This window comes from Martes martes (genome assembly GCF_963455335.1).
Source record: "Martes martes genome assembly, chromosome: 8".
In the NCBI taxonomy this organism is placed as follows: domain Eukaryota; kingdom Metazoa; phylum Chordata; class Mammalia; order Carnivora; family Mustelidae; genus Martes; species Martes martes.
In genome coordinates, this window is record NC_137895.1 from 53,328,520 (window position 1) to 53,346,190 (window position 17,671).

General features: G+C 36.6%; 1 protein-coding gene across 1 annotated transcript; it reads left to right on the forward strand.

The window, feature by feature from the left end:
- Positions 1–1,266: 1,266 nt before the first annotated feature.
- On the forward strand, positions 1,267–14,721 carry CLEC9A (C-type lectin domain containing 9A). The gene is made up of 6 exons (XM_080812202.1): positions 1,267–1,428; positions 3,090–3,170; positions 9,462–9,608; positions 11,501–11,652; positions 13,262–13,383; positions 14,055–14,721. Exons 1-6 carry the CDS (start codon positions 1,338–1,340, stop codon positions 14,185–14,187), a joined length of 726 nt encoding a protein of 241 aa, XP_080668328.1. The 5' UTR covers positions 1,267–1,337; the 3' UTR covers positions 14,188–14,721.
- Positions 14,722–17,671: the final 2,950 nt, after the last annotated feature.

A 17,671-nucleotide genomic window follows, 5' to 3' on the forward strand; every position in this document is an offset into this window, starting at 1 on the left:
TTTATTGGGAGAACCCAATGTTTCCCCCAAAGAAAATTATCAGAGAATATAGTAACGTAGAGAAAACTAGATCTTTCTGAGCTTGCTATTAAGCACCGATAAAATTTGAGAGTCCCTGGAGATTATTGACAACTCATTAAACTTCTGTTCCTGCGCTCCCAACATTAGTTTTAATGCATATTTGATATGTTCCTTCCTCCTTTTGTTCCCAAGGTAGAAATCATTACATAAAGAAGGCTACAGAAAGTTACATCACATTATTTTTCAGGTCAACATCTCAGGCCATCTGAAATATTTGGAGACTTTGCTGGATATTCTCCGTTTAGACCTTGAAAACCTCTCAGCCCCACTCTGTGCCTTGGGAGGCAGAACTCAAATGAACAGCACTATCTGGAGCAACTTTCCTCTGGCTTCCAGTTAATTTACCTATTGAGAAGTACTTGCAATAATCAAAGGGTGAAAGGAGAGAGTGGTCAGGGTACTACTCATTGCCTTGGCTCTCTCCTTACCATACCATGTTTGGCAAAGACTGCATGTTCTGTATCTTAGGTCATGGCCCCTATCAGATATCCTCCCCTTAACAACTCGGGCCTAGGGGTAATAGCATCCTTATGAATAATGCATAATTCACCTCCTCTTTCTGTTCCCATTAGTCTTTCTCTAAACTTTACAGTTTCTTGATTCAATGCCCTGAGATTACTCCTTGAGTATGTCATTTGTTTTCCTTTGTTATAGACATCAATGATTGATCTAGCAAGATACTGAAACAAAAGAGAACATTGCAATTTTGCAGATTGTTGAGATTTGCAAACTATAAATTACCAAGACATGACCTTTGACCATCAGGACAAATGGCCAGTACGTGAATGATGATTAAAATATCAAGTTTCTTAATGCTGTAGTCACAGGATGTGGCAGAAGTGGCCATCTATCCACTAAATAATTCATGCTTCTCATTTAGAGTACAGTTGTCATCAAAAGTTCGCTAGCCAGGGAAAAATTACATTTATCAGGCCCAGCCTTTTACATCCAAAAACGGGCATTATGTTCGTGGATGTAGAACCCAGAGCAATAGTCTATTCTACCAGAGGCCATTTCAAGTTCTGTTTCTTTTCTCATTTCCTTTTCTTAACAAGTTGTACTTTGGCCTAAACTTCATAAACTTCTACTTTCTAGATGAAGATGCAGCTATTGTATCCCTTAAACCCAAACATAGTTTCCCACTGATGTGAGAAGTAGCCAATTTCAGTTCTTTCACGAGCCTGCTTCTACCACAAGAGGAGTTGTTTGTCTTAGCTTCTCGTGTGGACTGCCTTACCTATCACAGCATTTCAGACATGCAGGAGGAAGACGCATACGCCTCTCTTCAGTGGGATTCCCCAACACCAAGCCCTTACCAGAAACATCTGTCTTCCACCAAATATTCAGGTAACCATCTGATTATTTAGTCCAAGACTTTGAAGTTTCTGCTTTGTTTCCTGTTCTGTGATGAGCCCAAGGTGATTTTTCTAAGATAACCCACATATGCTTCTGATAATGTGCATTATATAATAACATTAAAAAGTGAGGTGGCATGGAAGAGTAAGTAAAGGTGCAAAAGGAAAGGAGCAATGGATTTGACAAATACATAGCACCTTTTTCCCTCTCTCTTGCTGGAAAGACAAAGAATTCTGGGATTTGGAAGATAAATGAAAGAAATCCTATATACTTTTATTTTTTATTATTTTAGGTCCTGCATAAAATGCCCTGAAAATTATCTGACAAAAACTAGGAAATAAAGAGAAAACACAGGTTGAAAAACTGACAAAACGTACCAACCTGGAGCTGTGTGCTATGGTGATCAGTTCTGCTGTTCTTCTTTAAGCTTTCTATTAGCTTCTTGTTATTTTGATAATAAATTATCACAGACCAAGGGGATTAATACAATATAAATTTATTGTTTTACAGTTCTAAAGATCATTAGTCCAAAATAGGTTTCACTGGGCAAGGTGTTGTCAGGGATGCCTTCCTTCAAGAGGATCTATCCAGGGGAGAATCCATTTGTTCGTGTTTTTCAGATTCTAGAGCTGCATTTCTTGCTTCCCTTGGCTCATGGCCCCTTTTTCCATCTTCAAAGCCAGCAACACTATGCCTTCAAGTTTCTTTCTGCTTCCGTCATCAGATAGCACCCTGACCACTGACCTCTCACTTATAAAGGCTCAGATAAAACAGGATAATGTCGCCATCCCAAGTTCCTTAACTTAATTATAGTTTAAAGTCTCTTTTTTCACATGAGGTAATATTTACAGGTTTCAGGGAGTAGGACGTGGGCATCTGGGACAGGAGCATCATTCAGCCTACCACGTAATCCAAAGATAACTTTTATTTTTTCTCTGAATAGTGTTAACAATATAACAAGTCACACATTCTTTATTTTTCTTTCCTGAAGAGATGCAAAATTACCTGGGGGGGAAAAAAGGTATTCCTCATTCAAAATTGTATGTTTAAAAGAAGTAGCTCTGAACCAATCATGTTCAAGGGGTACAGAAAAGAGATGAGAAGGTGCACCACAGTGTTTCTGCTTTCAAAAATGAAAGTCTGCATTCTGGTTTGCTATAGTCTCTAAAAGATCGTTGGAACATGTAACTAGTTGGTAAGGTTACGACCTCACGAAAGGATGAGGAGTATATTACTTAACCTATTGGATTTGACATCTTTCAACATCCAGGCTGTTCTGGGGTCCCTGGGTGGTTCAGTCAGTTAAGCATCTGCCTTCACCTCAGGTCATGATCCTATGATCAAGCCCCACAGTCAGTAGGGCTCTCTGCTCAGCAGGGAGTCTGCTTCCTCCTCTGTGCCTTTCCCTCCCCCTGCTTGTGCACTTGCACTCTCTCAAATAAATAAATAAAATCTTTTTTTTTTTTAAAAGGTATTCCAAGTTATAACTTGCATTTCAAACAGTTGGAATGCTTTTCTCCTGTTACCACAGTTCCCATGGCGTCAAGGATTCTCTAGTAAGAATGCTCATTCTTTCACTGAGCCTTGTTTCACACTGGCCCGTCTCTTTCATCTTCTTTAACTCAGTGTCATTGCCCCTATGCCTTGTTCAGGAGCATGGTGTCTGGTGATGGTGATTTCATGTATCCTCTGCGTGGGCTCAGTAACAACCTCTGTTTTCTTGGGGATCAAGTGTAAGTACAAAAGCATATCTTCAAAATAATCTATATATATGTATTTCATATACTTTATACACAATTATACATTACAAAGAAGAAGTCACTAAAAAAAGAGGTCAGGAGAAGGGGATAGATGGTGACAATAGTCACCGACAATAGTCGGTGCTTACTTTTTGTTGGATTTTTTTTTTTTATGTTGCCATTCCATGGATGTAGTACTTATTAAACAATTTTTTAGCTCCCAAAACAAAAATTGGTGAAGAAAATATTTTGATAAGGATAAAGGAAAGCTAGCCAGAAAGTAAAGTATTTAAAATTTTTAGTAATTTCTGGAAATTGTCTACTAGTACAAGTTTTGGCTTTCTTTTGTTTTGTGTTAATAGTTATAAATACTTCTAAAACATTTAAATATTATTACATAAATGTAAAATATTTTTACCATTGGCTTTTGTTCAAGTATAGTGACTATACTATTGCTACCAAGCCAGTCATTTGCCAGAGTCATCTCACACATTCTCAAAAACATCCTTAGGGCTTTTATTATGTAAAGCTAACTACAGAAACAAGAGTTGTGTTAAACAAGTAGCAGCTGGTTCACTTCAAATGTCCTAACTAACTGCTTATACTTGCTAGTTATAGATTATGTTATAGACAGTAGATTTTGAGTTATAAATATCATGTTTAATTGTTAATAATTGTATCATTTTTTTAAGATTTTTTATTTATTTATTTGACAGACAGAGATCACAATTAGGCAGAAAGGCAGGCAGAGAGAGAGGAAGAGAAGCAGGCTCCCCGCTGAGCAGAGAGCCCTATGTGGGGCTCCATCCTAGGACCCTGGGATCATGACCTGAGCCGAAGGCAGAGGCTTTAACCCACTGAGCCACCCAGGCGCCCCAATAATTGTATCATCTTAATCATCATTCCATTTCAAGAAAAAATGTTAATTTTTTTTTTTTGCGAAAATTTTCAATGTAAGAGAAAGGTAAATACTAATATTTAAATTATATATATATAACCACACATGATGTACATAATCTAATATACATAGTAAAAAAAGGGCGTGTTTCTGACAAAGAGTAAAGAATGAAATCTATATCGTGTTTAAAGTACCATGATATCAATGTAATGAATGGGTTAATTTACAAATTAGACTTACATGCTATCAAAAGTGCATCCATAGATATCTGACAATAAAATAACTAAAAAAATCAATCATGCTATATTGATATAAAAGAATACATGGCAGTAATTTAAAGAAGTCTTCTAGAACTATTGTTACTAACATGGAGATATGGTTATGCAATATTTTACTATGAAATAAGCAGATTAAAAAGTCAATTATGGAAAAATATAGTTTTATAAAAATTGTATGTAAAATAGATTTTTTTACATACAAATATGGAAAAAAGTTTCAATATATATAAACTAAAGTTATCAACTGTTATTTGAATGGTAGGTTTAAATGTAAGAAGTAATTTCTTGCTTTCTTTCTACTATTTTGTTTTTTGTTTTTTCCTACCATATGACTTATACTAATTACATCTATTTAAAAAAAATCTATAGTGAAAAATAATTTCTGGGACGCCTGGGTGGCTCAGTTGGTTAAGCAGCTGCCTTCAGCTCAGGTCATGATCCCAACGTCCTGGGATGGAGTCCCACATCGGGCTCCTTGCTCGGCGGGGAGCCTGCTTCTCCCTCTGCCTCTACCTACCACTCTGTCTGCCTGTGTTTGCTCGCTCTCTCTCTCTAACAAATAAATAAATTGAAAAAAAAAGAAAAATAATTTCTATAAAATCAGATTTTTCCAATTGTTTTTACTAGTCTTTTTTGTTTTCTTTCTTTTTTTTTTTAAGATTTATTTATTTATTTGACAGAGAGATCACAAGTAGGCAGAGAGGCAAGCAGAGGGAGAGGGGGAAGCAGGCCCCCTGCTGAGCAGAGAGCCTGATGTGTGGCTGGACCCAGGACCCTGAGATCATGACCTGAGCCGAAGGCAGAGGCTTTAACCCACTGAGTCACCCAGGCGCCCCTCTTTTTCATTTTATTAATCCAACAATTAGATGTATCGTATAACATCATATAATAAGTGCTTTTATTTGGGGGACTTTAAAAACATTTTTCCTACAATCCCCTAAGTAAATATATTGTTTAATCTATATTCCTCACTTGTTGCAAATCGATTACAAGCCCAACACCAGTAAAGGTACATTGCTTCCCATATAAGGGGAAACTAAAGAGAAGTATCGTTTCCCTTTCTCCAGTTTTATTGCAGTTTTATGTAGTACAACCTTTTCAAATAATAATAAACAAAAACAACAATAACCTTGAGAATATAGTTGATCTGGAAAAAGTTCATCAAAATTCAAAATTTTAGAATAATACTTCAAATTCCTAAAAGGAAATCTCCAAACATGCCAGATTATAAATAGAATAAAATAAATAATATCGATCTCTTACTCCCCACTCTGGTTACATCCAGCCTTTTGCTAAGAAGGAACATAACCCAAGCCACTAGCAGCTGGGATTACTTGAACCATCCACAGATGGATAAGGCATAACCATCCACTATACATAGCTCCTGAGCAAAATATAGAAAAAAGGGAGAGAGTCCTAGAGCATATTGAAAAGATTAGTATAAGTGTAATAGTAGACCTCAAAGCAGAAGATAGAGTTAGACAAAAGTAGTTTTATTTTAAGGCTTACTGGATGAGTTGGGTTATGGACATTGGGGAGGGTATGTGCTATGGTAAGTGCTATGAAATGTGTAGGCCTACTGATTCACAGACCTGTACCTCTGGGGCAAATAATACATTATATGTTAAAAAAATAATTAAATTAAAAAGAAAAAGGAAAAGCAAGATATTTATATGAAAAAAAAAGATTTACTGGATGAATATTTTCCAAAACTGATTGAAAACATTATAGGTTCAAAGATAATCAATATCCATATTAAGAAAAATATTTAATAGAATAGGAATAAATACTGTATAAAATGATTTTTAAAAAGAACTGACTTGGGAGTGCCTGGGTGGCTCAGTGGGTTAAAACCTCTGCCTTCGGCTCAGGTCATGATCCCAGGGTCCTGGGATCGAGCCCCACATTGGGCTTTCTGCTCGGTGGGGAGCCTGCTTCCCTTCCTCTCTCTCTGCCTGCCTCTCTGCCTACTCGTGATTTCTGTCAAATAAATAAATAAAATATTTTAAAAATAAATAAATAAATAAAAAGAACTGACTTGGGGCACCTGGATGAATTAGTTGGTTAAGTATCTGGCTTCCACTTAGGTAATGACCCTGGGGTCCTGGGATGGAGCCCTGTATCGGGCTCCCTGCTCAGTGGGGAGCCTGCTTCTCCCTCTCCCTCTACCTGTACTCTCTCTCTGTCAAATAAATTAATTTTTTAAAAATCTTAAAAAAACGAACTGACTTAAAAAACTTGTTAAACTTATAAGGAAAAAAACTCCAAAAACCATAAAAATAATATGAAAATGGGAGGCCTGGCCTTACTGAATATTGAAATAAATTATAAGTCTAAAATAATGAAGACTGTGTGGTACTGACCTAGGAATAGATAAGCAGATGGATTGAATATCATGAAAACAATAGAAATATATCAAACTAGTTTATTGGAAATTAGAGTAAGCTAAAGATGGCAATTAAAAGAGAATGAGAAAGGACTTATTCAGTATATGCTTTGAGACCACAATGTCGCCATCTGGGGGAAAAACTTGGAAGTCATACCTCATAAATTCCAACAAAATAAATTCCAGCTACATCAAAATATGAAAGTGAAATATACTTGTAAAAAGTATAATCTCATGTGTAAGACTTTTACTCAAAATGACTCAAAAAACATCTGATGTATGTGGGGTGAACTACCACAAACAAATTCAAGATACACTGGGAAACTCTTGGCTTGTATCATGCATAAGCTAATTTTACCCAAATGTAAGTGCACTAACACATCAGTTAAACAGGATTGGTTGCTAAAGAAGATTCCCAGGACCCGAAATGACAATGCTTACAAATTTATAGTTTATTACAAGAAAAGGAGGCAGTTTAAGAACTGCATTAAAGTAAGGGTATGGTCTGGAGAGTCCAGGTACAGAGAAGTACTTTGTCCTCCCTCTGTAACTATCTTCTCAGGACACAATTTCTCTCTAGTCAGGAACCACTGATGTGTATGTGCACTAAACACTCTGGTAGCAGAGAGCCCAACACGGAGTCTTGCTTGGTAGTTTTTATATTATGCTGACCACATCGGCATATTTCTTTCTTTCTTTCTTTCTTTCTTTTTTTTAAGACTTTATTTTTTTTTATTTTATTATTTTTTTAAGATTTTATTTATTTATTTATTTGACAGAGAGAGAGAGATCACAAGTAGGCAGAGGCAGGTAGAGAGAGAGGGAGAAGCAGTCTCCCCGCTGAGCAGAGAGCCCGATATGGGGCTCCATCCCAGGACCCTGGAACCATGACCTGAGCCAAAGGCAGAGGCTTAACCCTCTGAGCCACCCAGGAGCCCCTTTTAAGATTTTATTTACTTATTTATTTATCAGAGAGAGAGAGAGAGAGAGCATAAGCAGAGGGGAATGGAGGGCAGGCAGAGGGAGAGTCAGGCTCTCCGCCAGGCAAGGAGTCCGATGTGGGACTTGATTCCAGGATGCTGGGATCATGACCTGAGCCGAAGGCGGACGCTTAACCTACTGAGCCACCTAGGTATCCCCCCAGAGGCATATTTCTTCCAGGAAACCAGCTTCGATAGCAGAGCCTGCTCAGGATCTCATTGTAACCAGGGGCAAATCATCAGTCATGCGGCATCAGCAAACAATGCTGACAAGCTAGTATCATCCGACCAAAAAGTCCTCAGACTGATGATTACAAAGCTACACTATCAATCAGTATACCTCATACCTCGTCCAGAGGTCAGTGCCAGGCAGGAACTTTAGAAAACTAACAGGCAAGAACCTAGAAACACTATGCAGGCTGATCCCAGATCTGCTCCAATGAATTCTCACAGCGTAATATCTTCATTGTGTAAAACAATAACAAAAAGACTAGAAATGGGGCGCCTGGGTGGCTCAGTGGGTTAAAGCCTCTGCCTTCAGCTCAGGTCATGATCCCAGGTCCTGGGATCGAGTCCCACATCGGGCTCTCTGCTCAGCAACGAGCCTGCTTCCCTTCCTTTCTCTCTGCCTGCGTCTCTGCCTACCTGTGATCTCTGTCTGTCAAATTAAATAAAATCTTTAAAAAAAAAAAATAAATAAATTGCATGCTCCCACCTTTTAAAAAAAAAAAAAAAGACTAGAAATGCAATGAAAAAAAATTATGTAATTATATATAATTACACAGTTCATAGAAAAGGAAATGCAACTAACATTTTTATGTATGAGAAAAAGTTTCAACACCAAGCATAAAAAGGGAAATGCAAATTCAAATAATATTGAAATACCATTTGCAACAACTTACATAGAGGGTAATTTGGAAATATCTAACACAATTTAAATGCACATAAATTTTGACCTAGCAACTTTTCTTAAAAATAAACTTACATATGTGTGAAATTATTTTTGACTAAGGTTCTTTATTATAGTATTTATTTTTGGAACACCAAAGGATTACAAATAGTCTAAAAGTCAGTAGGGAATGACTAACATAAGTCAATTGAATATGCTAAAGTTATAATGAAAGATCGAGAAAGCTCTTTATACAGTGAGACGGAATTATGTCCAAAATATACTTTAAGTGGTAAAATATGAAATATGAAAATGTGAAAAACAGTATACATAGATTATTACTATTGTATAAAGAGGGGGCATTTTTATATTCATTCTCTTGTAAAATTCAGAATATGTGTGGAAGAATTAAAAAGAAATGGGTAAATTGACTGTTCTAGGGGAGAGGAGTTGGGTGCTTCTGGAAGGCAAAGGGGTTTTTTGCTCTGTATCCTTTGAAGTTTTTTATTCTTTTTTTAAATTAAAAAAAATTAAGATTTTATTTATTTATTTGAGAGAGAGCACAAGCAGGGAAAGGGACAGAGGGAAAAGGAGAAGCAGGCCCCCTGGTAGGGGCTAGATCCCAGGTCCCCAGGATCAAAACTTGAGCTGAAGGCAGAGGCTTAACCGACGGAGCCACCCAGACACCCCAAAGTTTTGATGCTTGAACAGTGTAAATTTTAAACAAAACCTTAATGCAAATTGAAGTCACAAAAATAATAATTTGTAGTTGTCCTTAGTCTGTATAGAAGAATTACTTTGTTCTAATTTGTCAGTATTTTTAATTGAGAATGATTGTCATTTATCATTTGAAGTGTTCCAGGTGTCCACTATTGCAGTGAAGCAGCAAGAAAAACTCATCCATCAGGACAGAGCACTGTCGAACTTCACACAATGGAAGAGAAACCACAACCTTCAGATGAAATGTTGCCAAACCTTGAGGCAAAAGTCTTTCAGTTCAGGTAATTGATAGAAAATCAGCTTTCGCTGTACAGATACAAATGCAGGTACCGATTCCTCAAAAGAAACAGTGGCACACATTTTATTGTCTGCAAAATTGCAGACAGAATTTTAAAATTAGGAGGGATATAATTTTGATCCACACTCCAGTTCAATTTTTTAAAATATATATTTATATATTTCGTTAGTATGTGGAAAATACTAAAGTCTCAAGAAATGCAGATTTAAAAATCATACAAATTCCAAAGGGAAATGTGTAGGATTAGCAGATTGGATTTTTTTTTAAGATTTTATTTATTTAGTTAATAGAGAGAGACAGCGAGAGAGGGAATGAGAGAGGGAACACAAGCAGGTGGCTTGATTCTAGGAGCCTGGGGATCGAGCCAAAGGCAGATGCTTAAAGACTGAGCCACCCAGGCACCCCTGGATTTTTTTTTTTTAAAGCAGCATTTTATGTTTTATCCAATCACTCAAAGTTATAAGTATATTTTTAATTATAGTTCTAAATTCTTCAATATGCTTAATTTAAACACTGATTTAGATTCAAATTTAGATATCTCTTTGAGAAGAAAAATCATTTTTTAAAAATCAGAGTATTTACCATAACATTATAACAATGCAGCGTTCAACTGTTTTTAAAAATTCTATAAAGTTACTTCAGTTTTTATCTTTTACATCTCTTACTAGAATCTTAAACCTAAAACAGCCTTATTTCTATGTGTGGTATAGTTTGTCATGTATTCTGTGGTTACTTAATTGACATTAATTATCCCTATAGTGGATATCATTTAAATTATCACCAATAAGAGAGCTCAAAAAACCACCTCCTGGTTGAAATTTAGTCAAATAAATGTTTACAGAATCACTGGGTGCCCAACAGTGTTTTTAAATATAACAGGCTTTGGCAAGCATGAATTAGCCCTACATCTGAGCCATTAACCTCAAGACAGTGGTGATAACCATTTTGGAGAACTACAAATCTAATATGTCCTCCAACATTTCAGCTGCTTTTGTCAACACCAGTCTTGCTGTAACACTAGTCAAGACACTGATTAGCATAGATTCCAAACAAAAGATTATGAGAAGCTTTAAATAACTCAACTTTTGGGCCCTGGACTCTGATGACAAACTATTTGTGACCTTAAGTAGAAGGCCTTTCTGTCGAAACTAGAGTTCTGGAAATTTCAGTGTCTTTCCCTCTGTGCAAGAAACACTTTGTCAAGTTCTTGCTTTCTGGTCCCCCTTTTATAGTCTTGAGCACAATTCTTTTGTGAATACATTCTTTCTTAAGACACCTTTCATAAAACTGATTAAACAATATGGCTTACTTCTAAGTTACATCCAAGTCCTGAAGAAGCTTATTGGTCACTTATGATTTTCTTCAATTTTCCTCACCCACATATTTTCAAATCAGTCCTCAAAGTACACTGTTTGTCCTGTCCTTTCTATAGGAAACGTTTTCATGTTTAACTCTCAGAATTTACACATCAACTTGAAACTTATTATCAGCTTGCCTAGTGGTCCAGTATATATTCCAACTAAGTTGGGCCAGTAAGAGTAACAGACACGAAACAATAAGCAAATAATGAAGACTATACATAACATAAACTTAAAGAGGGAACAGATTTATAAAAATAGAATAATCAGCTCAATTGTCTAGAAGAGGAACCATTTGGGATAAGATATTCTGAAATTAATTTTATCTTAAACTAATTCTTACAGGCCTATTGCAGTTGGAAATATATAAATCTTTCCATGGTAAGGACCAACTTATCTGACCCATTTGGTTACAATGTTCAGCTTCACTGGGGGTTAGACAAAGGTTTCCTTTGAGGAGATGCGTTCCTAATATTTTTATAATAACTTTAATAAAGTAAAATGTTTCTATTCAAAGCCCATAACTGCAACCCTTGTCCAGACAACTGGATTCAGAATGGAGGAAGTTGTTACCATGTCTTTGAAAACTGGAAATTTTGGCACACGAGTAAAGAGGACTGTTTGAAGGAGGGTTCTAATCTTCTACAAATAGACAGCAAAGAAGAAATGGTAAGCACCCTCTTATGGTTTCATCTCATTCTGAAAATACCCTGATATACATTAAAAGTAAGAGCTGATTCTAATTAGACAGGATTTCTTAATATTCTATACCAAAACTATATTTAATATATACAATAAGGGTTTAAAAGAGACAAAGTAGGAATTACCAAGGTTTGTTTTCCTTTTAATTGGACAAACAAACATACAGGAAGTTATCCAGATTAAGGGAAATATATTAGTTGTATATCCCTTTTTAAATTCTTTTTTTTTAAAGATTTTATTTATTTATTTGACAGACGGAGATCACAAGTAGGCAGAGAGGCAGGCAGAGAGAGAGGAGGAAGCAGGCTCCCTGCTGAGCAGAGAGCCCGATGCGGGACTCGATCCCAGGACCCTAGGATCATGACCTGAGCCGAAGGCAGAGGCTTTAACCCACTGAGCCACCCAGGCGCCCCTGTATGTCCCTTTTTAATAAAAAAGGAGAGGGGGTAAGGGGAATACCATTTTGTTGCTTGTTAATCCACTCTAAGATATACATATATTATAACTTTGTATATGTTTCAAATTTGTTATTTTTAGCGCTGTAGGGAAGTGTTACAACCATAACATTTTGTTATTAAAAGAAAAGCAGAAGTATAGAAAGGGAAGTGGTGTCACGAAATGGTGAGGTCTATAAGAATAAGCATTTGGTAAACAAAATGTTTAATTGACACTAAGTCTACTTTACTAACATCTTAACAAGCAAAAAGAGTTTTCCTGAAATCATTTTACCCCTAAATGTGTGTGAAATAGAATATACAGTTACACATTTCTGGCCCTATTAAAAATGTATGCTTGCTATACTCAATAATTAAAGTTCATTTTTCAAAAAATAATGACAGAACAATTTAAGGGTACGTTAAGGGGCGCCTGGGTGGCTCAGTAGGTTAAGCCTCTGCCTTCGGCTCAGGTCATGATCTCAGGGTCCTGGAATCGAGCCCTGCATTGGGCTCTCTGCTCAGCAGGGAGCCTGCTTCCCCCTCTCTGTCTGCCTCTCTGCCTACTTGTGATCTCTGTCTGTCAAATAAATAAATAAAAGTCTTTAAGGGTATGTTAAGGATATGTAGTAAACCAAGGCAACTTGGACTTACAACAATTATAGGTTTATACTATTTTTTCTGTGCAAATTTGGTGACAAAAGGCAATAATGCTTTTTCTAACAAAATATGCCTACAGTTAATTTGCCTCTGGCATATCTTAAACTATTTCTCATATTGAAGTATAATGGGAAAGAATGATCTATGTGGTCTATGATGTCAAGGGTGTTTTTACTTTTCCTGATAATGAGTTTCAGTATCACACCTTGTTTTGACATATATTATCTGCCAAACTCTGAATCTGTTAAGATTATTTTAATACCAGATGCCTATTTTCTGTATAGTCCTTAACACCGTACCTATTAGATGGCAATTAAAAAAAAAGTCTATAAAAGGTATCACTTCTTTTAAAACCCTCTGTCTCGGTCTCCACCTCTCAAGTTCCCATTTCTGTCTGTCTAGGCAAAATGCCACACTTTATATTTCATGATAGTTTGCTGTTGCTTTCCCCTCAGTTCACTGTTAGGTCTTGTTTCTTCTAGGACTTTATCACTGACAGCCTGAGTAATGTCAAAAAAGGCTATGATTACTGGGTGGAGCTGTCTCATGATGGACTCAGCCGACCTTGGCTTTGGAAAGATGGCTCCCCTCCTTCACCTTCCCTGTAAGTGTCTGAGAGAAATATTACAAGAAAAAGAAGAAACATGAGGGAATTCCAAAGTTCATTTTATTTTATTCCTCAGATTTTCTCCAGAAGACATAGTCAGCATGATAATTACACAGGCCTTTGATTGCAATCAAAACTGAGGCTTCCAAGTTCTCCTACTCCTTGGCCATGCTGCCATTAAACTCTAGCACATTCACATCAAAACGTGAGAATCTGAATGAACAGTATAATTACCACAGATGTTTCCTGTGCATTATTTAATGGCTAGTGAGTGCTCAGGGAAAGAAATTGTCGTAAGTATTAAGACATTTCCTTATTAGGCTTTTTACTTTTATTTATTTATTTTTCCCTATTAAGCTTCTTAGAGCTATGGAGATTAGTGAACAGAATTAGGTGCTTTTGTATTTTGAGAATTAAGTCAGTAAAGAGATTCTAAGTTAGAGCCTATTTTTGTGGATCTATTTCCTTTAATATGAGGGGTTTTTTAATATTATGTTAACATTTTTATTGAGCAAAAACATCTCTATTACTGAAGAAGGAGGGTGCCACAGGAGGGTACCATATTAAAACAAAACGAAATAAAAAGTTACCCACCTTTCATCATTACCCACAAGAACAACACTATAAGGCCCCTACCTAATGTCAGATTCACTGACTTGCTTCTCCAGATCACCAGTACAGACACTCCAATCAACTGACCAGCTCTGTGGATATCTCAAGGACAAGTTCCTTTCTTCTGCAAACTGCAGCAATTGGAAATATTTTATCTGTGAGAAGTATGCGTTAAGATCCTCTACCTGAAAGAAATTGTACCGGGAGAAATCTATTATGATAGTATGTTGAACAGGACATTGGAAAACCTGCCAGAAAATTCCATAAAGCAGATGCAGAAGTGAACCTATGTGTGGGCTATGATACTACTTACCTGGGACTCAAAACCTATCTCTATATTTACACTTGGCAATTTTCTTCAATACTTTCCAGAACTTCAATTGACATTGTTTAAATTGCCAAGAATAAAACTGATTTATAGCTTCAGAGGACAAAATCCTGAAAGGTTGAGAACAAACTGAAGAAAAATAATTTCTTTGTGCTTGCTTGCTTGCTTGCTTGCTTGCTTTTTTCCTAGTCTAGAATGACTATAAACTCTACGCAAAAACCTATAAGCCACTGGGGGGAGGAAATGCATTTCTAGCTGACTGGTTTTTCTTTTTTCTTTTCTTTTTTTTTTTTACTTTCTTTTCTTTTCTTTCTTTCTTTCTTTCTTTTTTTTTTTTTTGGATGTTGTTCTTTTCTTTTAAAATAAATAAATGTGGTCTTTTAAAGTCTCTACCTACCAGATTTTCTATACATTTTCTGTTATCGAACTGGTAGGATGGTCGGACAGAGATATGGATTTTCAAATTAGAAGGAAGACAGGCAGCTATCTGCTGCTAGTAAGACAATACCTTTTTAGGACTGCAGAATTCTACTGGACATGTGAACCACCAGCTCTTCATATAAATGGAAGGAATAGCCAGGCTGCCAATACCAGTGCATCTCCAGTAAAAGACAGCTGTGAACTTTCTTCCTCCCTCTCACTGACCGTCCTCACCACTCACAAATCAAAGGGCTCAGGTTGGGACTCTCAAGCTTAACACTCTAGCACTTTTTTTTTCTTAGTTTTTAATTTTAATTCCAGCGTAATTAACACACAGCATGACATTAGTTTCAGGTGTACAATATAATGATTCAACAATTCCATACATCCCCCAGTGCTCGTCACAAGTACCCTCCTTAATTTCCATCACCCATTTCACCCATTCTCCCTACCCACCTCCCCCCTGGTAACCATCAGTTTGTTCTCTGTAGTTAAGTGTGTTTCTCGGTTTGTTTCTCCTTTTGTTTTTTCCTTTGCTCGTTTGCTCATGAAATTCCACACATGAGCTAGATCATATGGTATTTGTCTTTCTCTGACTTGTTTCACTCAGCATTATACTCTTTAGCCCCATCTGTGTCATCGCAAATGGCAAGATTTCATTCTTTTTTATGGCTGAGTAATATTCCAGTGTGTGGTGTGTAGTGTGTGTGTGTGTGTGTGTGTGCACGTATCACCTCTCCATCCATTTATCATTGATGGACACTTGGGCTGCCTCAATATCTTGGCTATAGTAAATAATGCTGCAGTAAATAGGGGTGCATATAACCCTTTGAATTAATGTTTTTGTATTTGGGGGGTAAATATCCAGTAATATGATTACTGGATTGCAGGGTATTTCCATTTTTAAGGAAATCCTTAAAATTTAATTTTAAGGATTTCCTTAAAATAAATAAAATAAGGATTTCCTTAAAATAAAATTTTAAGGAAAACCTTAAAATTTCCATTTTAAGGTTCTGAGGAATGTCCATACTGTTTATCATGGTGGCTGCGCCAAGTGTGCATTCTCACCAACAACACGCAAGGGTTCCTTTTTTCTCCACATCCTCACTAATGCTTGTTCTTTCTTGCTTGTTGTTTCTTGAGTTTTTATTTTAGCCATTCTGACAGGTGTGAAGTGATATCTCATTGTGATTTGGTTTGCATTTCCCTGGTGATGAGTGATGTTGAGCATCTTTTCATGTGTCTGTTGGCCATCTGGATGTCTTTTTTTGAGAAGTAACACTGCAACACTTGCAACTGTATCTCTCTGTTCCTCAATTTCTTCATTATAAAATAATAATAGAATTTATCTCAAAATATTGTTTGAAGATTAATGTATGAATATATGTTAATTGCTAAGAATAGTGCCTTTCTTAGAGTTTGATGCTGTATCAATGCTCGCTACTATTATCTGGAATAAATCACCAGTCATCTCTAGGCATCTGGAGATGTAGACCAGATAAAAATGACCCTTTTTCCTGCTCATGTTACAGGAATATTGAGAAGGTAAAGCTTATATGTAAAATGTCAGCAACTGTCTAGACAGAATATCTGTTTTAAAGTTAATGAATCCCCCCATATGAAGCTATAGACAATCTGTCTCTTAGGTCTGGAGGCTCCTTGGACATAAATTAGCTTTTCCCAAGAGACAGGAGATATGAAAGTATCTTATGATCCATAAGAAGAAAAATTCACTAATTATTATTATATTACTTTTCTGCCACTTACCATCCTTAGAATAACTTACTACATGGTAAATTCTCATTCAATACCTACTAAATTCAATATAGTTTTATTTAATCTTTCGATTCTTCACAAGGAGTAGTTGAGCTACATTGGAGTCTCATCTTTCTTTTTGATAAAGGACACCACTAAAATAAAGTAAAATAAAACCCAACTCACGGAGACAGTGGAAATCATTTAAATGAACCTAGAAGTCTATTTTAAAAAGGTGACCTTTGAAGGATTAGGTCCTTCAAGGGTGGGAAGGGCATGTTTTCATGTTTTTATTTTTGTTTTAATTTACCCTTGACCTGGAGTTTAAATAGTGGGCCTTTCAGTAAAAAGGATTTTTCTAATTTTCTGCTGAACCTAGAGAAAGAAAATAGCATGGAAAACACAGTATAAGTTGAGTCCTGTGTTTGGTTTTCACAGCTGACAGCTGGCAGCTGATATAATAACTTGGAATGAAGGAGAAACAATAACAATTTTTAGTAGTAAAGACTGTTTGTCTTCAAGATTCTTCAGAGTATTGTCATGGGACTATGTTTAGAGAAAGGATAGGAAGCATTTAATAACTCTTTTAAGAAAAAGTACAATGAAGCAAAAGGCAAACATCCTTTGGCTGATGTCATCCCATCAATATGTGACGTAGTCTCTGCAGGTCAGAATCTTATCCACAGTGCAGCTGCCATAAACTCCTACAAATCTCCTCTGTGGCAATGAGTGGGAGATTTTTTTTTTTTTCCTGCAGGTTGCTTTTGGTCCAAAATATCAAGATCTTTTTCCAGCCACTGGTAAGACATTGATACTTAGCACTGGGATAACAAGTTTTAGTTCTTGGTCTCACCAACAATAAGTTGGAAATTTTTGACCCATTTCACTGAGATCCAAGTTAGCTTTAAATAGGGGGGAGGGGGCGCCTTGATGGCTCAGTGGGTTAAGGTCTCTGGTCTCGGGGTCCTGGGATCGAGCCCCGCATCGGGCTCTCTGCTCAGTGGGGAGCCTGCTTCCATCCCTCTCTGCCTGCCTCTCTGCCTACCTGTGATCTCTCTCTCTGTCAAATAAATAAAATCTTAAAAAAAAAAAAAGTGGGGTGGAAAGGAAACAGAAAACTCTGTCCTACCTATGTGAAGAAGCTTTTTTTATATGCTACTGTTAAAGTGC